Source organism: Panthera onca, chromosome E2 (genome assembly GCF_046562875.1).
Source record: "Panthera onca isolate mPanOnc1 chromosome E2, mPanOnc1 haplotype 2, whole genome shotgun sequence".
Classification (NCBI taxonomy): Eukaryota; Metazoa; Chordata; class Mammalia; order Carnivora; family Felidae; genus Panthera; species Panthera onca.
The window spans coordinates 11,971,900-11,993,650 of NC_138353.1; the positions used below are offsets into that span (position 1 = coordinate 11,971,900).

The 21,751-nt window shown below is 41.5% G+C and overlaps 1 protein-coding gene across 1 annotated transcript in view; it reads left to right on the forward strand.

The window, feature by feature from the left end:
• The window catches only part of ZNF112 (zinc finger protein 112), a 38,264-nt gene that overhangs the window by 7,111 nt on the left and 9,402 nt on the right, over positions 1-21,751 (forward strand). The window contains exons 2-3 of the mRNA XM_078438332.2: positions 7,630-7,677; positions 10,555-10,681. Coding sequence (XP_078294458.2) covers positions 7,663-7,677; positions 10,555-10,681 — 142 coding nt within the window. The 5' untranslated portion in view covers positions 7,630-7,662. The remainder of the gene's footprint in view (positions 1-7,629; positions 7,678-10,554; positions 10,682-21,751) is intronic.

Sequence of the window (21,751 nt, forward strand, 5' to 3'; positions counted from 1 at the left end):
AGAGGGAAATGGTGCCGGGCCACCTCCTTTATCCTGGGGAGGTGTCTCTGTGGATGCTGCCTCTCAGGGACATGCTCTGAGAACAGCAAATAATCTCCCAACTGTGTGCCCGAGCTGCTCTTCAGATTGCTGTTTTCGTGCTGCATTCCCCTCGGTTGTTTGCCTGTCTTTCTCTTCAAGAACAGCTTCTCTTCAAGAGCCTTCTGGGCTCTATCTCAGCCAAGCCCACTGACTTTTAAAGCTCCAGGCTTTCAAAGTAGAGACTGTAAAGTCCTAGGGAATTCCTCTAAAGTATTTGTCTATTCAAACCTTATAGGTGAGCCTAAGTATTGTCTTTATCATCTAGCAAGGTACTGAGATATATTACTACGATCCAGAATTACAGCTTTTCAGATCGCAACTTTATCATAAGGGCAGTAGTTTGCCCTAAAATTATGTAAGGGCCATTGAACAAGTGGCTTGGACATGGAATTTATGAATGGCCCATTATCATTTCTTTTCCCCCTTCTTGGCATCCCAGGCTTGCCTCCAATTTCAGGTCCTTTGGTTTGTTTCTGAAAGCAGAGAGAACACCTACCTGAGGGGGCTCCTTTCCCTCGTGTACAGTGAAAGTAGATATCAAGAATCTTATGTAAAACTGTGGAAATTTACTATGTAAATGCTTGACAGAATATTTCCTTGCTAGTATAATTTTTGGAAGGTGCTTTCTCCATTTATTTAAAACTGGCTGCGCAATTAAAAAATGCCATGCAGGGAAAAAACCCAAAAAACAAAAAGCAAAAAAACCCAAAAAACCTCTAGGCTTTAAGCCCCGCACAATTGTAAGAATGCACAAAATTCAGCCCCTCTCACTTTCCAAGCCATTGACAATGGAGAAACATTCTCCTCGGGTGTCCCTGGTATGCTCCTCTCTTTCTCGCTCCCTTCTCCATGATCGCGGCACCCTTCCCTCGACAGCAGCCAGGATCTGTTTCTCCCCTAAACTACATCTCTGCATTTCTTACCTTCTTGGATGTAGCCCCTTCTCTCTGTTTAGTTGTAGAGTTTGTTCCGTCAGTCTTCAGGTTGATTTCTAGGGTATTTAGCTTGATCTAATAGTTACCTAGTTGCATTTGTGGGACCAGGCAAGCCTAGTGTCCTCCTGCTTTGCCACCATCTTCCTGTCTCCTAATGATTCTATTTAAACATTTAACGTTAAACATCATCCTAGAAATTTTATGTGAATTAACATATGCAATCCCAACAAGAGCCCTATGGGGTCCCATGGATACTGTTATTCCCATGTTGTAGATGAGAAAAGGGAGACACAGAGGGCATAAGTTGTTTGTCCTAGGTCACACACCTAGGAAGGCTGAGCTGGGATTTGAGTTAGGTTTCAACCTATTGCCTTAGTTCTTACTATGCTTAGTATCATGTTGAGAAGGCATGTTTTGGATTTTTGTAGAGGGCCATGAAAGCTATGTCAATGAACTTTGAGTTTTTGATAAGATATTTTCAGTCATCTGTAATTTAATGGCATTTTATTTGGAATAATATTTATACTTCTAAATGAAATAAGTCAGAGAGAGACAAATACCGTATGATTTCACTTATATTAGAATCTAAAAACCAAACACGACAATAACAGACCGATAAATAGAACAAACTGGTCGTGGCCAAAGGAGAGAGGGCTGGGGGTGATGGGTGAGATAGGTGAAGAGAGTTAAGAGGTACAAACTTCCAGTTATAGAATAAGTCACAAGGATAAAAAGTACAGAATAGAGTCCATAATACTGTATTAATTTTGTATGGTAACAAATGATAATTACACTTATTGTGGGGAGCATTGCATAATGTGTAGAATTATCAAATCATTGTGTTGTATACCTGAAACATAATATGTCAACTATACTTTAATTTAAAAAGACTAAATTCTAGGGGGGTGCCTGAGTGGCTCAGTTGGTCAAGCGTCCAACTCTTGATTTCGGCTCAGGTCATGAGCTTACAGTTCATGAGATCGAGTCCCACATCGGGCTCATGCTGACAGCGTGGAGCCTGCTTGGGATTCTCTCTCCCTCTCTCTCTGCTGCTCCTCTGCTCACTCTCTCTCTCTCTCAAAATAAATAAATAAATATTTAAAACTTCAATCCTAGAAATTTATGGTTCATATTCTGATTATAGAAATAACGATGGCATATTGTAGAGAATTAAGAAAATACCTGAGGTATACGGAGAAAAGTTTTTTTTTTTTTTTTAAGGTTTTGTTCTCTATTAAAGGGATTTTTCCTTTTTTTTTTTTTTTAAGGTGTATTTATTTTTGACAGAGAGAGCACCAGTGAGGAAGGGACACGGAGGGGGACAGAGGATCAGAAGTGGGCTCCATGCTAACAGCAGCGAGCTCGATATGAGGCTCAAACTCACAAACCATGAGATCATGACCTGAGCTGACGTTGGACGCTCAACCGACCGAGCCACCCAGGTTCCACAAGAGAAAAGTTTAATTGCCAGTAACCACAGGTTGTAGAGATAATAATATTAATATTTTAATGTTTTCCTGGTCCATATATATAGTTTTGGCTTTTTTTACTAAAGATTTACAAAGTAGATATAGGTTTTATTTCTCCCGTAAGTTTTTACTGTGGAAATTTATAAATATAGCCAAATGTAATAAGAGTAACCATAATGAGCCCCGGTGGAACCATCACCCGTATTTAATCCTTGTTACCATTTGTCAGCCTTGTACCCCCACCGCCCCCAGTCTTTTTGTTTCAGCCTCTTAAAGCAAATCCCCAACATTGAGTCAGCATGATAGTGGTTCGTTGGTTGTCATAATTGCCAGAAATTGATTATCATTTTTTTTTATATCCAAGACCAAGAAAGGGAGATGTTAGCAGCTACTCTAAGGTTTTCACTTCAAGCATCTTTGATGCTTGGAGAATGTTAGTTCAGAAGGCTCCACAAGAACATGGCACTTTGGAGAGGGATGGTGATGGATTTTGTTTCCGTATATAGAATTTGGCTTACCTGCGTCTGGTTTTTTTGTTTCTTATCCCTCTCTTTCCATACACCTGCAGTTCTTGTGGTGCTGGGACCATGTCATATTTTTCTCTGTGTGTTCGGCACTCAGTATAAGATGGGCCAGGGTTTCTGGTTAGAATAGCTACTCAACAGACAGCTGGCATGAAACGTTGGCAGGGCAGAATTTCTGAAATTGGAATGAGGTAGCAAAATGGTCGATGGCGATATTCCTTAATCTCAGTTAATATTAGTGAGCTACATAATCCGCCAACTATTTCAGAGTGTTGAAAAGTGGATGGGAAATTCTTTTGATGATCTAAAACATATTTCCTAAGAATCACTATATTTTTTCCTAAGAAATACATTGGTAGAAATAATAATAGCAAATATTTGCAGACTGTTATGACGAGGAGGCAGTGTTTCCAATAGTTTACATAGATCGACTTCTTTCTCAGGGCATCTGGGTGGCTCAGTCTGTGAAGTGTCTGACTCTTGGTTTTGGCTGAGATCATGATTTCACAGTCATGAGGTCACGCGCTGCATGGAGCCTGCTTAATATTCTCTCCCTCTTCCTCTGCCCCTCCCCAGCTCACATACATGCATTCTCTCTCCAAAAAATAAAATAAATGAAGGAAAAAACCTTATTTCTCATAACAAGCCTAATACCCTTATATTACAGATAAGGAAATGGACTTTTAAAAAACAATTCTTGTAAAGTTCACTATCTTTTTCTTTTGGGGGTACAGTTTTATTCATTTTAATGCAGGTATAAATGTATATAATCACCACCATCATCCGATGCAGAGCAGTCCCATCAGCTCCCCAAATTCCCCTCCTGTTTTCTCTTCATAATCATCCTTCACCACATCTGTAACTACCGGCAACCACTAGACCCCTATAGGCTTGTCTTTTTGAGAGTGTCTTATAAATGAACTCATACCATATGTAAACTTTTGAGGCTGGCTTCTTTCACTCAGCATAATGCTTTTGACATTCATCCACACTGTAAGTATCACGGCTTCATCTGGCTAAGTATTAGCCATTATTGCAGGTTAATACTCCATTAATTAATAAAATATATGTAATAATATAATATATATTATAGTTTATCCACTCATCCATCCACTGAAGGGTATTTGGGTTGTTTCCGGTTCTTGGCTGTTATGAATAAGCTGCTATAAACATTTGTGTACAGATTTTTGTGCCTATTTCTCTAGTGTATATAGCCAGGAATAGGAATGTTGGGTCCTATGGGGATTGAATATTTAACATTATAAGAAACTACCAAACTGTTCTCCGGGCTGTCTGCCATCCTGCATTTCCACTAATGATGCATGAAAGTTCCAGTTGCTCCCCACCTTGCTCGTCATTTAGCATTGTCTGTATTTTACTTTTAATTTTAGCCATTCTAATGAACGTGTATTACAATCTCATTGTGACTTTAACTTACATTTCCCTAGTGACTAATGATGTTCAGCAGATACGTCTTTTGCTTATTTCCCATCCTCGTATCTTCTTGGCTGAAGCGTTTATGTTTTGGTGAAGAAATTCTGCTCTAATGAGACGTTTCATTTTGTCTTTAAAGTTTACTCATTTTTAGAGAAAGAGAGAGAGAGGGCAAGTATGAGCTGAGGAGGGGCAGAGGGAGAGGGAGAGAAAGAGGATCCCAAGCAGACTCAGTGCTGTCAGCACAGAACCCGATGTGGGGCTTCATTCCATGAACCACGAGATCATGACCTGAGCCAAAATCAAGAGTCGGACGCTTAACCAACTGAGCCATCCAGGCGCCCCAATGAGACATTTCATTTTAAATTTTTGAATTTTTCTTTCTTTCTTTTCTTTTTTTTTTTTTTTTGGTAGTTTCAAGTTTTTATTTAAATTCCAGTTAGTTAACATATATTGTAATATTCGTTTCAGTAGCAGAATTTAGTGATTCATTATTTACGTATAAAACCCAGTGCTCATCACATATGCCCTCCTTAGTACCGATCATCCATTTAACCCATCCCCCCAGCTCCCCTCCCCTCCCCTCCAGCAACCCTCAGTTTGTTCTCTATAGTTAAGAATCTGTTTTATGATTTGCCTCTCTCATTTTTCCTCCTATGCTCATCTGTTTCATTTCTTAAATTCCACATAGGCGTGAAATCATATAGTATTTGTCTGTCTTTGATGGACTTTTTTCACTTAGCATAGTACACTCTAACTCCATCCATGTTGTTGCAAATGGCAAGATTTCATTCTTTTTGATGTCCGAGTAATATTCCAGGCCACAACTTCTTCATCCATTCATCAGTCAGTGGACATTTGAGCTCTTTCCATAATTTGGCTATTGTTGGTAATGCTACTATAGACATTGGGGTGCATGTATCCCTTTGAATCAGTATTTTTGTATCCTTTGGGTAGATATCTAGTGCAAATTGTTGGATTGTAGGATAGTTCTATTGTTTACTTTTTGAAGACCCTCCATACTCTTTTCCAGAGTGGCTGCACTAGTTTGCATTCTGACTTCTCGACATCCTCGCCAACATCTGTTGTTTCCTGTGTGGTTGATGTTAGCTCTTCTGACAGGTGTGAGGTGATCCCTCGTAGTTTTGATTTGTATTTCCCTGATGAGGAGTGAGTTTGACCATCTTTTCCTGTGTCTGTCGGTCATCTGTATGTTTTGGGGGAAATGTCCATTCATGTCTTCTGCCCATTTCTTCACTGGATTACTTCTTTTTTGGGTGTTGAGTTTGATAAGTTCTTTATAGATGGTGGATACTAACCCTTTATCAGCTATGTCATTTGCAAATATGTTCTCCCTAAATGTGAGATAGAAAACCATCAAAATCCTAGAGGGTTACAGGCAGGAATCTCTTTGACATTGGCTGTAGCAACTTACTAAATATCTCTCCTGAGGCAAGGGCAATACAAGCAAACATGAACTGTTGGGACTTCATCAAAATAAGAAGCTTCTGCACAGCGAAGGAAACAATCAACAAGACTAAAAGACAACCTTTGGAATTTGTTTTCTAATTTTTCTGACCACTCCTTTACTGTGAATTGAGGATATTTGTGATGAGGGCTTGGTCTGATAATGTTGATGTGTGTGTGTGTGTGTGTGTGTGTATATATATATATATATATATATATATATGTATTGATGTGTGTATATATATATATACACATATATATGTGTGTGTATATATGTATATATATGTGTATATATGTGTGTGTATATATATGTATATATATCTTTATATATATATATAAATAAATAAATATATAATATAAAAATAAATATAAATATATATTTATATATATATAAATATATATACGCATATATATGTGTGTGTATATGTATATATATGTGTATATATGTGTGTGTGTGTATATATATGTATATATATATCTTTATATATATATATATATCTTTATATATATATAAATATATATAAAGATATATATATATATATATATATATCTTTGCCTTCTAATTCACTAACAAAATATTTCACTCCATTGTGCCTTAAAAGTAAGACTTTGAGGGGCGCCTGGGTGGCTCAGTCGGTTAAGCGTCCGACTTCAGCTCAGGTCATGATCTCACAGTTTGTGGGTTCCAGCCTGTGTCAGGCTCTGTGCTGACAGCTCAGAGCCTGGAGCCTGCTTCCAATTCTGTGTCTGCCTCTCTCTCTGTCCCTCTCCCCCTCATGCTCTGTCTCTTTCTCTCAAAAATAAATGAACGTTAAAAAAATTTTTCTTTTAATTTTAAAGATGAATAATGAAATAAGATCTAAATAAGTTTTAAAATACCCATCCGTCATTAAACTTTTCAGAAAGGTGGTCTCAGTGTGTAAATATGAAGCAAGTCCTCTTTGCCACCCAGATGCCTTACAAGACACGTTTACAAGGATGGTTTTATGATGAAGATTAGTATCTGGTTTTCTCATAATAGAAATTGGTATAATTGCAATAGTTTTCTGCTATTCACACGTAATCCTAATAGCAATCGGATAATGTCGGTTCCATTATGATCCTCCTGCTTTAGGTTACAGAAATGAAACATGGAGAGGTTATTAATTAACCGTGGTTAAATGGATGCATATATTGTATATTATAGGCACTATAATATATATTACATTATGTATTATTGTATACAATACATTATATATTACATATTGTATATAATATATATGTTATATATTGCGTATAATACATGTGTTATATATTGTCATACGTCATATATTGTATATAATATTTACGATACATATTATGTTATATGTTCTATATTACGCATGCGTATGCTGTGGCAGTGCCAACATACAGCAGATATACAGCAAACACACAAGGGTGCCAGGTTTTGAAACAGAATTTTGTGCCCGAGTCCGCTTCTAACCAGTACATCCCAGGGCCTCTCCTTGCCCACGTGTCTCGGGATCGGGGCGAGTTCCTTAGGAGCAGAAAGGCGACGTGAGGAGGGAGGGCTGAGGGTCACTGTGCAGCCTGTCCCGTGCTTGCGGGCGTCCTGCCAGGAGAAACCTCACCGGCGGCTGGAATCCGGCCGACACTGGGCCGCCTTTTTCTCTTTCGCACCAAGCTGCGTTTCCCTCCCTCGCCTGGTTCCTTTCTCAGTGCCTTGTTTTGCCTTCTCAGGTATCCGCCTTTCCCTGGGAAAAGGAGGAGAAAATGATCAAGTTCCAGGTGAGCTGGGGTTTTCACTTCCGTCACTGAGCGCATTATTTCACTTCTCACTGAGGGGGACGCGCTCTTTTCTCTTCCTTGCCAAGAAGAAAGAACTACAGCAGATGTTTAAGACCATCTAGGTGCCACGCAGTTTCTTTTTAAAACACGTTTTCCTTCCAGTTTCTGTTTTATGTTCTTCTTATTGCACAAACAATAGTGTGCAAGAGAGATAGACATTTTAAAAAATGGGAGGCACCTGACCGGCTCAGTCGGTGGAGTGTGTGACTCTTGATCTCGGGGTTGTGGGTTTGAGCCCCACATGGGTAAAGAGATTACTAAAAAATAAAATCTTTTAAAAAAATTTTATTTATTTTTTTTTTTTTAGTGTTTATTTATTTTTGAGACAGAGAGAGACAGAGCATGAACGGGGGAGGGGCAGAGAGAGAGGGAGACACAGAATCCAAAGCAGGCTCTAGGCTCTGAGCCATCAGCCCAGAGCCCGACATGGGGCTCGAACTCACGGACCTCGAGATCGTGACCTGAGCTGAAGTCGGACGCTTAATCGACTGAGCCACCCAGGTGCCCCAAAAAATAATTTTTAAAAAAACTTTATTTATTTGAGAGAAAGAGAGAGAGTGTGTGAGCAGGGGAGGGGCAGAGAAAGAGGGAGAGAGAATCTTAAGCAGGCTCCATGCTGGGCGTGGCAGCCAATTCGATGTGGGGCTCAATCTCGTGACTATGAGATCATGACCTGAGCTGAAATCGAGTCAGACACTTAACTGACTGAGCCACCCAGGTCCCCCTGCCAAAACAAAAGAAAACAAAACAAAACAAAAAGTTTTAAAATGAAAAGGCCACACATTATTCTGCTTATAAATTACCTTTTTCCACAGTCACTTCATATGCATTATGATATGCAATAATAGCTATAATTTTGAATTTTTTTCATTTAAAATTATTTCACCTAACATGTGTCATCTTTTATTAATTTCAATGAACTGCCGTCCCTGCCCCCTTTTCAACTATGCCCCATACACAAGTTAAGTTCTTGGGAATTCTCGCAGTTTAAGGCAACAGTATCGGTTTTACTACCAACAATCTTTCCAAAAAAGCAATTCTGAGAGAATTCTGATACAATTTATCCTTCTGTTGTAGGGACTCAAAACTAAAAAAAAAAATTTTTTTTCCTAATGCCTTGGCTACTTTATAAAAAGAATACCTAAAAGGTGGTTCTGTCTAACTGAATCCTACTGAAGCTGAACGCAGAAAAAAATTGTGTGAGATGTTTTCAGACAAAAAGAGCTAGATTTTGTTTTTCTTCCCAAGACCTGAAACTTTCTTTGCGTGTGTCTGTGGATGTGTCCTTGTGTTTCACTCCTTGTATATTAACTCATTTTGTTAGACCTATAGACTTCATTAAAAACAATTTTAGTCAGACTATAGGACAGGCAGGCACTTTGCACCTGTTACTTTATTCACTGCCCCGAGGGGAATTTAGAATAATCTGCAGCATTAACATGAAGGTAAGACGGCCCTGGAGGTTCAAGTCCTGCTCAAGTTCCTACAGCAGACCAGTGTCTGGCCAACTCCAAAGCCTTTCCCTCCTGGATCAAGAGTATCAGGCGCATCGTTTGGGAGGAAAGAGAGGCAAAACAAAACAAAACAAAATCCAAAACCAAAGCAGTGTTCTCACGCAGAGACTGAAGGCCTCGGGTCGTGATATTTAGAGCTCTGGCCAGAACAAATGCAGTGTTGACCCGGTCTTCATACAAAAGATTTAAACCCCCTGCAGTAAAAAGTTAGAAGACAAACAGCAAAGTAGAATGAGGAGTATTTACAGCGTATTTGGAAGAAAAGGACTGAATGTCCCCCAAACGAATATTTGGAATGCAACAAGAAATAGAGACGCCCAGCAAATACGTGAAAAGGGAATGGTCTTCATTGCTAGGACCTTTGTAAACATTTTGCTAAATAGCTGGTGTTTACTTTCCATGTCTACTTCTGAGATTATCAGAGGTTTTGTTTTTTTGTTTTTAGCTATTCATGTCTAGTGTTGGCCAGGGTATAGAGGTTTAGGAATTTATACTTGGAAGAAGAAGAAGCAAGAAAAATCTTTTTGGAGGAAACACCTGTCGTTAAGAGCTCAAAACACTAAAAGCTGGCCTTCAGCATTACCATTTCTACTTTTCGGAATTTATTTTAAGGGGATGAGCCAAGGTCTCTGTGAAAGGAATTTTTTTTTTTTCAGCCTTGTTTATAATAGATAAGCTGAAAGTAAGCCAGCATGCATCGTTTGGATCAGTGCATTGTATCCTAGGCCATCAATTCCTCGACTTACTATACAGCCCCGCAATGGGACGAAAGCTGGTCATAAGAGTGATTATGATAACAGTTAACATCTATCGGGTACTTAGGTCACTCGTTTTATTATCAGTACCCCATGCTGTGCGTATCAGCATGCAGGTGAGAGAATCAAGAACTTTTCCAAGGTCACATAGCTAGCATGAGGCAGAGCCTTCCCGCGTGAAGTCTTGCCCACATCACAACATTATAAACGCTGCACACTCCAGAGGGGGTACAGAGGACGAACTAGATGCTTCAACAGTAAGGGTGACTTTAAAATATCGGTAGCCCATGATGCCACAGTTCCAGGGACTTACCTGTAAGAGTGCCAACAAAAGGGAGCAATTTATTTGTTTGTGTGGCAGCAGCTTGGTGTGCAAGGAGTTCTTTTCTTGGAGCCCTTTTGGTGGCTGGAATGAGTGGTGTAGAAGGCAAACAGAAGGCAGCTACTTCGATTGGGTCCCCAGATTCTAGAACAGCTTCCCATCCTTGACACACACTTCATGCTGCCCCCTTCCATAAGCATGGTCTGCGTGTGCTTGGTGTTTGTAGGAGCCGGTGATGTTCAAGGATGTGGCCGTGGTCTTCAGTGAGGAGGAGCTGGGGCTGCTGGGCCCCACCCAGAGGAAGCTGTACCGAGACGTGATGCTGGAGAACTTCCGGAACCTGGTCTCTGTGGGTGAGGACAGGCATGCGGTGACTGAATGCCAGCCGCCTTGGGGTGTCTTTAAATGTGCTCAGGTGTTTCAAGCTCTGGGACTCTTGAAACCATCCTCTGAGCTTGGCCAAATAAGAGTCCTAATAATCCCTGTACAACACAGACAAGATGTCTCTGTCTAGGCAAAAATCCGTCCTTCCAACTATGTAAATGGGCAAATTGTGGTTCTGCAACATGGTTTGTTGTGAAATCAATTTAGTGAGTTGCTCAGCTCCCCCCCCCCCCCCCCCCCAGGGTGCCAGTAATGGTAACTGTTTATTAACTTGATGTTTCAGAGCTTTTTTATTTTTTGGTTTTTGTTTTTTGCTTTAACAATGTATTTGTAGGGGTGCCTGGGTGGCTCAGTCGGTTAAGTATATGACTTTGGTTCGGATCATGATCTCACAGTTTGGTGGGTTTGAGCCCTGCATCAGGCTCTGTGTGCTCATGGCCTGGAGCCCGCTTCGGATTCTGTGTCTCTCTCTCTCTCTGCCACTCCCCTGCTTGCCCTATCTCAAAAATAAATAAACATTAACAAAATTTTTAAAAAATGTTTTTGTAAATAACTTCAAATGTACAGAACATTTGCCAAGGTAAAGTAAAAGTAAAGAACAAGAACACCCCTGTAGCTTCTACCTAGATTCACCTATAGTAACATTATACCCTATTTATTTTTGTAAAATAAAATATTTTTTCTCTCTCCAAATATATTTGTGTGTATATATGAAAACATATGTATATGGCTCTTTATCTCTGAATACTTCAGTGTGTATGCAGAGTTTGGGAGTCCCCAAGGCTACTCTCAGTCTGACACCGGTCGCAAGCTCAGGGGTCCCTCAGATAACCCTCGGCCTCAATAATTCGGTAGAGGGACTCTCAGAATGCACTGAAAGCTGTTATCCCCACGGTTCCGCTCTATTACCTGGAAAGGATACAGGTTAAAATCAGCCACGGGAAGAGGCACCTGGGGCAGAACCCAGGGGGTGTTGGGCACCAGCTCCTAGCGGTCTCTCCCAGAGGGGTCGTGCGCAGCACTAACTGTGCCCGGCGGTGGCGGATCATCCTGCACGTGGAGTGTCGCCAGCCAGGGAGGCTCACACAAGCCAAGGTGCCCAGAGCTTTTATTGCCGTTTGGCGATGTGGTTGGACACCTGTGAGGCTGACCTTCGTTTCCAGCCCCTCTGGAAATCAAGCCGATGGCAGGTGGGCCACAGGCCCCACCAGAAGTCACATTGTAGCCCAGGGCCTCCAGGTGAGAAAGACACTCGCACCAGACAGGAAATCCCCAGGACTTAGAGATCACTTCCCACGAGCTGAGGACAGAGACCGGGCATCTCTTTGGGCATGGTTAATTCTTCACGAAACGGTCCATTTTGTAGAAATAGCAATATTCTCTTACGTATTCCCCGTGCAGGTATAATACTTTTACATCATCTTTCATTTGTGCTCTGATTGTAACAGTAGAGCAACTTACATTCCTTAAAGCCGATTTTTCTCTCCCCAGAGCAAGGCCTAGTCTTGAGTCTAGTCTAGCTGCCATGTCTCTTTAATCTTCTTTAATTTGGAACATTTCCACACAGTTTCTTTGTCTTTCATGACCGTGACATTTTGGAAGAACGCTATAATTCCCTTTCCCCCATTTTGTATATAATATTCCCGAGACTTCCCTTGTAATTAGGTTCAGATGATCCATTCTGGCTGGAACCCTATATTGGTAGTCCTTTTGAGAATATCACATATAGAGGCACACAGTCTGTCCCCCATGGGTGGTGCTAATTTTTTTAAAAATGTTTATTTATTTTTGAGAGAGAGAGAAACAGAACGTGAGCAGGGGAGGGACAGAGAGAGAGAGGGAGACACAGAATCCAAAACAGGCTCCAGATTCCCAGCTGTCAGCACAAAGCCTGACGCAGGGCTCGAACCCATGAACCGTGAGATCATGACCTGAGCCGAAGTCGGACGCTCAACTGCCTGAGCCATCCACGCGCCCCGGTGGTGCTAATCCACCCAGTCAAGGTATTCCGTTTCTCCACTATAAAATCACTGCTTTGTTTCTCTTGCAATCATAGGGCGACACTTTTTAAGACTACACAAATATTTCCCTATAGATTTAGCATCCAGTGATGATTCTTGCCTTTTCCAGTCCTTACCATGGTCATTACAAAATGATTTTCTGCCTTAGTACCTCCTTCACAGTTAGCAGTCAGCTCTTGGCATTCTACAGTAAGCAAGAGCCCCCTACGCCTTAACCATTTGTTTATTTGTAGGGACTTGCGACTTTTTTTTTTTTTAATGGATTGTAATATTACTGTAATTATTTGGGTGCTAAAATTGCTCCAAATTTGGACTTTTGTAGTATCCCCCATCCTTGTTTTGAGTACTTCTTTACTTGATGGCATAGCATGCTGTTCTTTGTCCCTCTTTTACTTTACCCTAGCTCTGGAATCATCCATTTCTTGGAGCGTGGTATTTAACAACAAGGTCTGGATACCTAGCATCCAGTGTCACTGACACTGTGGTGGGTTTGTTTCTTGGCCTCAGGGGATAGAACTAGCAGGTAGGAGTGTGTGTGTGTGTGTGTGTGTGTGTGTGTGTGTGTGCACACGCACACACGCATACATTCACTCACATACATGTAAGTACATGCATACATAGGAGTAGATATTTCACTTTCATTAAAAATAAGAGAAATGTTACATAAAATTATACTGAAATACCATTTCTCACCCATGAGATTAGCAAAAATTCAAACACTATACTTTTTTGGGCAAAGTGGCGGGACATAGAGCACTCTCATGCATTGAAAGTAGGAACGCAAGATGATACGGTCCTGAAGGAGGGGAATTTGACAGTTATTCAGCAATGGGCCCAGCAATTCGCTTCTAGAAATTTTCCCTAAAGATAGCAAAGTGCAGTGGTGCCCGGGTGGCTCAGTCGGTTAAGCATCTGACTCTCGGTTTTGGCTCAGGTCATGATTTCACAGTTCATGAGTTCGAGCCCCGCGTCAGGCTCTGCACTGACAACACAGAGCCTGTTGGGGATTTCTCTCTCCTTCTCTCTCTGCCCCTCCCTGGCTTGCTCTCCCTCAAAATGAACAAATAAGTAAGTAAGTAAATAAACATAAAGATAGTAAAGTGCAAAAGAGCATTAATAGTATACCACAACTCGTGTAAGAACGAAGGGGAAATAAGGAAATCTATGTATATCTGCTTGTCTTTATAAGAAGAAACCCAAGAAGGATTAATCAGAAAATCGTGAAGTTAGTCTCTTACGGTGGGTGGGAGGTAAGAGTGTGGAAGAAGTGTGTCACATTCATTTGAGTGTGCCTTTCTGTCTGGTCTGGACTCTTGAAAATATGCTAGTTCACCACATGATAAAAGTTAAATAAGAAAAAACCAGTAAAAAATGAAGAATGCGAAGGCGCGACAGTCTAAAGCTGAAAGAAAAGTTAAATTATATTTGAAACTAATACCATAGCCACCCTGAAGAGAGAAAAGAACTTATGGAAATAGCTAAGGAACATAGCACGTAACTATATCATATCACCTTAGCATTAGGTACAATGGGAGGGGGTAGAGGAATGAAACCGGGATCCTGAACAATTTTTAGTGGATTTACTTATTGTAGTGATACGGAACAAGCCATTCTGAAACTTTTTTTTTTTTAACCTTTATTTATTTTTGAGACAGAGAGAGACAGAGCATGAACGGGGGAGGGTCAGAGAGACGGAGACACAGAATCTGAAACAGGCTCCAGGCTCTGGGCTGTCGGCACAGAGCCCGACGCGGGGCTCGAACCCACAGACCGCGAGATCACGCACCTGAGCTGAAGTCGGACGCTTAACCGTCTGAGCCACCCAGGCGCCCCTCTGAAACTATTTTATTTTATTTTATTTATTTATTTTTTTAACCAATTAAGTTATCTTTTTAATAAATGAAGAGGTCACAGAAGTTGATAAAGATAATAAAAATACCCTAACAGGGAAAAAAAAGCAAATTATATGAAAGTACAGTTCCAAAAAGAAGAAATACAAATGACCAAGAAATATATTGAAAAGGTCTAGCCACTTTAATAATCAGAGGACTACACTTTTATTTTATTTTATTATTATTTTTTTTTTTTTAATTTTTTTTTCAACGTTTTTTATTTATTTTTGGGACAGAGAGAGACAGAGCATGAACGGGGGAGGGGCAGAGAGAGAGGGAGACACAGAATCGGAAACAGGCTCCAGGCTCCGAGCCATCAGCTCAGAGCCTGACGCGGGGCTCGAACTCACAGACCGCGAGATCGTGACCTGGCTGAAGTCGGACGCTTAACCGACTGCCCCACCCAGGCGCCCCATGGACTACACTTTTATTTTTTTTTTATTTTTTATTTATTTTTTATTTTATTTTTTAATATATGAAATTTACTGTCAAATTGGTTTCCATACAACACCCAGTGCTCATCCCAAAAGGTGCCCTCCTCAATACCCATCACCCACCCTGCCCTCCCTCCCACCCCCCATCAACCCTCAGTTTGTTCTCAGTTTTTAACAGTCTCTAATGCTTTGGCTCTCTCCCACTCTAACCTCTTTTTTTTTTTTTTTTTTTTTTTTTTTCCTTCCCCTCCCCCATGGGTTTCTGTTATGTTTCTCAGGATCCACATAAAAGTGAAACCATATGGTATCTGTCTTTCTCTGTATGGCTTATTTCACTTAGCATCACACTCTCCAGTTCCATCCATGTTGCTACAAAAGGCCATATTTCATTTTTTCTCATTGCCACGTAGTATTCCATTGTGTATATAAACCACAATTTCTTTATCCATTCATCAGTTGATGGACATTTAGGCTCTTTCCATAATTTGGCTATTGTTGAGAGTGCCGCTATAAACATTGGGGTACAGGTGCCCCTATGCATCAGTACTCCTGTATCCCTTGGATAAATTCCTAGCAGTGCTATTGCTGGGTCATAGGGTAGGTCTATTTTTAATTTTCTGAGGAACCTCCACACTGCTTTCCAGAGCGGCTGCACCAATTTGCATTCCCACCAACAGTGCAAGAGGGTTCCTGTTTCTCCACATCCTCTCCAGCATCTATAGTCTCCTGATTTCTTCATTTTGGCCACTCTGACTGGCGTGAGGTGGTATCTGAGTGTGGTTTTGATTTGTATTTCCCTGATAAGGAGCGACGTTGAACATCTTTTCATGTGCCTGTTGGCCATCCGGATGTCTTCTTTAGAGAAGTGTCTATTCATGTTTTCTGCCCATTTCTTCACTGGGTTATTTGTTTTTCGGGTGTGGAGTTTGATGAGCTCTTTATAGATTTTGGATACTAGCCCTTTGTCCGATGTGTCATTTGCAAATATCTTTTCCCATTCCGTTGGTTGCCTTTTAGTTTTGTTGGTTGTTTCCTTTGCTGTGCAGAAGCTTTTTATCTTCATAAGGTCCCAGTAATTCACTTTTGCTTTTAATTCCCTTGCCTTTGGGGATGTGCCGAGTAAGAGATTGCTACGGCTGAGGTCAGAGAGGTCTTTTCCTGCTTTCTCCTCTAAGGTTTTGATGGTTTCCTGTCTCACATTCAGGTCCTTTATCCATTTTGAGTTTATTTTTGTGAATGGTGTGAGAAAGTGGTCTAGTTTCAACCTTCTGCATGTTGCTGTCCAGTTCTCCCAGCACCATTTGTTAAAGAGACTGTCTTTTTTCCATTGGATGTTCTTTCCTGCTTTGTCAAAGATGAGTTGGCCATACGTTTGTGGGTCTAGTTCTGGGGTTTCTATTCTATTCCATTGGTCTATGTGTCTGTTTTTATGCCAATACCATGCTGTCTTGATGATGACAGCTTTGTAGTAGAGGCTAAAGTCTGGGATTGTGATGCCTCCTGCTTTGGTCTTCTTCAAAATTACTTTGGCTATTCGGGGCCTTTTGTGGTTCCATATGAATTTTAGGATTGCTTGTTCTAGTTTCGAGAAGAATGCTGGTGCAATTTTGATAGGGATTGCATTGAATGTGTAGATAGCTTTGGGTAGTATTGACATTTTGACAATATTTATTCTTCCAATCCATGAGCAGGGAATGTCTTTCCATTTCTTTATATCTTCTTCAATTACCTGCATAAGCTTTCTATAGTTTTCAGCATACAGATCTTTTACATCTTTGGTTAGATTTATTCCTAGGTATTTTATGCTTCTTGGTGCAATTGTGAATGGGATCAGTTTCTTCATTTGTCTTTCTGTTGCTTCATTGTTAGTGTATAAGAATGCAACTGATTTCTGCACATTGATTTTGTATCCTGCAACTTTGCTGAATTCATGTATCAGTTCTAGCAGACTTTTGGTGGAGTCTATCGGATTTTCCATGTATAATATCATGTCATCTGCAAAAAGCGAAAGCTTGACTTCATCTTTGCCAATTTTGATGCCTTTGATTTCCTTTTGTTGTCTGATTGCTGATGCTAGAACTTCCAGCACTATATTAAACAGCAGCGGTGACAGTGGGCATCCCTGTCGTGTTCCTGATCTCAGGGAAAAAGCTCTCAGTTTTTCCCCGTTGAGGATGATGTTAGCTGTGGGCTTTTCATAAATGGCCTTTATGATCTTTAAGTATGTTCCTTCTATCCCGACTTTCTCAAGGGTTTTTATTAAGAAAGGGTGCTGGATTTTGTCAAAGGCCTTTTCTGCATCGATTGACAGGATCATATGGTTCTTCTCTTTTTTTTTTGTTAATGTGATGTATCATGTTGATCGATTTGCGAATGTTGAACCAGCCCTGCATCCCAGGAATGAATCCCACTTGATCATGGTGAATAATTCTTTTTATATGCTGTTGAATTCGATTTGCTAGTATCTTATTAAGAATTTTTGCATCCATATTCATCAGGGATATTGGCCTGTAGTTCTCTTTTTTTACTGGGTCTCTGTCTGGTTTAGGAATCAAAGTAATACTGGCTTCATAGAATGAGTCTGGAAGTTTTCCTTCCCTTTCTATTTCTTGGAATAGCTTGAGAAGGATAGGTATTATCTCTGCTTTAAATGTCTGGTAGAACTCCCCTGGGAAGCCATCTGGTCCTGGACTCTTATTTGTTGGGAGATTTTTGATAACCGATTCAATTTCTTCGCTGGTTATGGGTCTGTTCAAGCTTTCTATTTCCTCCTGATTGAGTTTTGGAAGAGTGTGGGTGTTTAGAAATTTGTCCATTTCTTCCAGGTTGTCCAATTTGCTGGCATATAATTTTTCATAGTATTCCCTGATAATTGTTTGTATCTCTGAGGGATTGGTTGTAATCATTCCATTTTCATTCATGATTTTATCTATTTGGGTCATCTCCCTTTTCTTTTTGAGAAGCCTGGCTAGAGGTTTGTCAATTTTGTTTATTTTTTCAAAAAACCAACTCTTGGTTTCGTTGATCTGCTCTACAGTTTTTTTAGATTCTATATTGTTTATTTCTGCTCTGATCTTTATTATTTCTCTTCTTCTGCTGGGTTTAGGCTGCCTTTGCTGTTCTGCTTCTATTTCCTTTAGGTGTGCTGTTAGATTTTGTATTTGGGATTTTTCTTGTTTCTTGAGATAGGCCTGGATTGCAATGTATTTTCCTCTCAGGACTGCCTTCGCTGCATCCCAGAGCGTTTGGATTGTTGTATTTTCATTTTCGTTTGTTTCCATATATGTTTTAATTTCTTCTCTAATTGCCTGGTTGACCCACTCATTCGTTAGTAGGGTGTTCTTTAACCTCCATGCTTTTGGAGGTTTTCCAGACTTTTTCCTGTGGTTGATTTCAAGCTTCATAGCATTGTGGTCTGAAAGTATGCATGGTATAATTTCAATTCTTGTAAACTTATGAAGGGCTGTTTTGTGACCCAGTATATGATCTATCTTGGAGAATGTTCCATGTGCACTCGAGAAGAAAGTATATTCTGTTGCTTTGGGATGCAGAGTTCTAAATATATCTGTCAAGTCCATCTGATCCAATGTATCATTCAGGGCCCTTGTTTCTTTATTGACTGTGTGTCTAGATGATCTATCCATTTCTGTAAGTGGGGTGTTAAAGTCCCCTGCAATGACCACATTCTTATCAATGAGGTTGCTTATGTTTATGAGTAATTGTTTTATATATCTGGGGGCTCGGGTATTTGGCGCATAGACATTTATAATAGTTAGCTCTTCCTGGTGGATAGACCCTGTGATTATTATATAATGCCCTTCTTCATCTCTTGTTACAGCCTTTAATTTAAAGTCTAGTTTGTCTGATATAAGTATGGCTACTCCAGCTTTCTTTTGGCTTCCAGGAGCATGATAAATAGTTCTCCATCCCCTCACTCTCAATCTAAAGGTGTCCTCAGATCTAAAATGAGTCTCTTGTAGACAGCAAATAGATGGGTCTTGTTTTTTTATCCATTCTGATACCCTATGTCTTTTAGTTGGCGCATTTAATCCATTTACATTCAGTGTTATTATAGAAAGATATGGGTTTAGAGTCATTGTGATGTCTGTATGTTTTATGCTTGTAGTGATGTCTCTGGTACTTTGTCTCACAGGATCCCCCTTAGGATCTCTTGTAGGGCTGGTTTCGTGGTGACAAATTCCTTCAGTTTTTGTTTGTTTGGGAAGACCTTTATCTCTCCTTCTATTCTAAATGACAGACTTGCTGGATAAAGGATTCTCGGCTGCATATTTTTTCTGTTTAGCACACTGTAGATATCGTGCCAAGCCTTTCTGGCCTGCCAAGTTTCAAAGGAGAGATCAGTCACGAGTCTTATAGGTCTCCCTTTATATGTGAGGGCACGTTTATCCCTTGCTGCTTTCAGAATTTTCTCTTTATCCTTGTATTTTGCCAGTTTCACTATGATATGTCGTGCAGAAGATCGATTCAAGTTACGTCTGAAGGGAGTTCTCTGTGCCTCTTGGATTTCAATGCCTTTTTCCTTCCCCAGTTCAGGGAAGTTCTCAGCTATAATTTGTTCAAGTACCCCTTCAGCACCCTTCCCTCTCTCTTCCTCCTCTGGGATACCAATTATGCGTATATTATTTTTTTTTAGTGTATCACTTAGTTCTCTAATTTTCCCCTCATACTCCTGGATTTTTTTATCCCTCTTTCTTTCAGCTTCCTCTTTCTCCATGACTTTATCTTCTAGTTCACCTATTCTCTCCTCTGCCTCTTCAAGCCGAGCCATCGTGGATTCCATTTTGTTTTGCAATTCGTTTAAAGCGTTTTTCAGCTCCTCGTGACTGTTCCTTAGTCCCTCGATCTTTGTGGCAAGAGATTCTCTGCTGTCCTGTATACTGTTTTCAAGCCCAGCGATTAATTTTATGACTATTATTCTAAATTCACTTTCTGTTATATTATTTAAATCCTTTTTGATCAGTTCATTAGCTGTTGTTATTTCCTGGAGATTCTTCTGAGGGGAATTCTTCCGTTTGGTCATTTTGGAGAGTCCCTGGCGTGGTGAGGACCTGCAGGGCACTTCCCCTGTGCTGTGGTGTATAGCTGGAGTTAGTGGGCGGGGCCGCAGTCCGACCCGATGTCTGCCCCCAGCCCACTGCTGGGGCCACCGTCAGACTGGTGTGTGCCTTCTCTTCCCCTCTCCTAGGGGCGGGATTCACTGTGGGGTGGCGTGTCCCGTCTGGGCTACTTGCACACTGCCAGGCTTGTGTTGCTGGGGATCTGGCGTATTAGCTGGGGTGGGTAGGCAAGGTGCACGGGGGCTGGAGGGGCAGGCTTAGCTCGCTTCTCCTTAGGTGATCCACTTCAGGAGGGGCCCTGTGGCAGCGGGAGGGAGTCAGATCCGCTGCCGGAGGTTTGGCTCCGCAGAAGCACAGCGTTGGGTGTTTGCGCGGAGCGAGCAAGTTCCCTGGCAGGAACCGGTTCCCTTTGGGATTTTGGCTGGGGGATGGGCGGGGGAGATGGCGCTGGCGCCTTTGTTCCCCGCCAAGCTGAGCTCTGCCGTCCGGGGGCTCGGCAGCTCTCCCTCCCTTTGTCCTCCAGCCTTCCCGCTTTCCGCGCAGAGCTGTTAACTTATGACCTCCCAGACGCTAAGTCGCGCTTGCTGTCGGAACACAGTCTGTCCGGCCCCTCCGCTTTTGCCAGCCAGACTCGGGGGCTCTGCTTGGCCGACGAGCCGCCCCTCCGCCCCGGCTCCCTCCCGCCAGTCCGTGCAGCGCGCACCGCCTCGCCGCCCTTCCTACCCTCTTCCGTGGGCCTCTCGTCTGCGCTTGACTCCGGAGACTCCCTTCTGCTAATCCTCTGGCGGTTTTCTGGGTTCTTTAGGCAGGTGTAGGTGGAATCTAAGTGATCGGCAGGACGCGCTGTGAGCCCCGCGTCCTCCTACGCCGCCATCTTCCGGCACCCCTGCCCTCTGAAACTATTTTAGATGCATTACAGGTGCCACAGCAATTTAATGGAGAATGTATAGTCTTTAAAAAAAATTTTTTTTTTTTTACTTTTTTAATGTATATTTATTTTTGAGAGACAGAGCATGAGCAGGAGAGGGGCAGAGAGAGAGGGAGACACAGAATCTGAAGCAGGCTCCAGGCTCCGAGCTGTCAGCACAGAACCCGATCCAGGGCTCAAACTCACAAACTGCGAGATCATGACTTGAGCCGAAGTTGGACTCTTAACCGACTGAGCCACCCAGACGCCCCTAAGATTTTATTTTTAAAGATTTTTTTCTTTTTACGTTTATTTATTTTTGATAGAGCACAAGTTGGGGAGGGGCAGAGAGAGAATGAGACACAGAATCCGAAGCAGGCTCCAGGCTCCGAGCTGTCAGCACAGAGCCCATGTGGGGCTCGAACCCATGAACCGTGAGATCATAACCTGAGCCGAAGTCGGACTCTTAACCGACTGAGCCACCCAGGCGCCTCGAAAGTATAGTCTTCTCAACAGAGGGTGCTGAAACATTTGGACTTCTGTATGCGCCTATATCCATGCCTCGCACCTCAACAAAAAATTAACTCAAAATGGTTAAGAGACTGAATGGAAAATGTAAAAGTGTGAAACTTCTAGAAGGAAACACAGGAGAAATTCTTCATGACTTTGTATTAGGCAGGGAGTTCTTAGACACCAAAAGCATGATT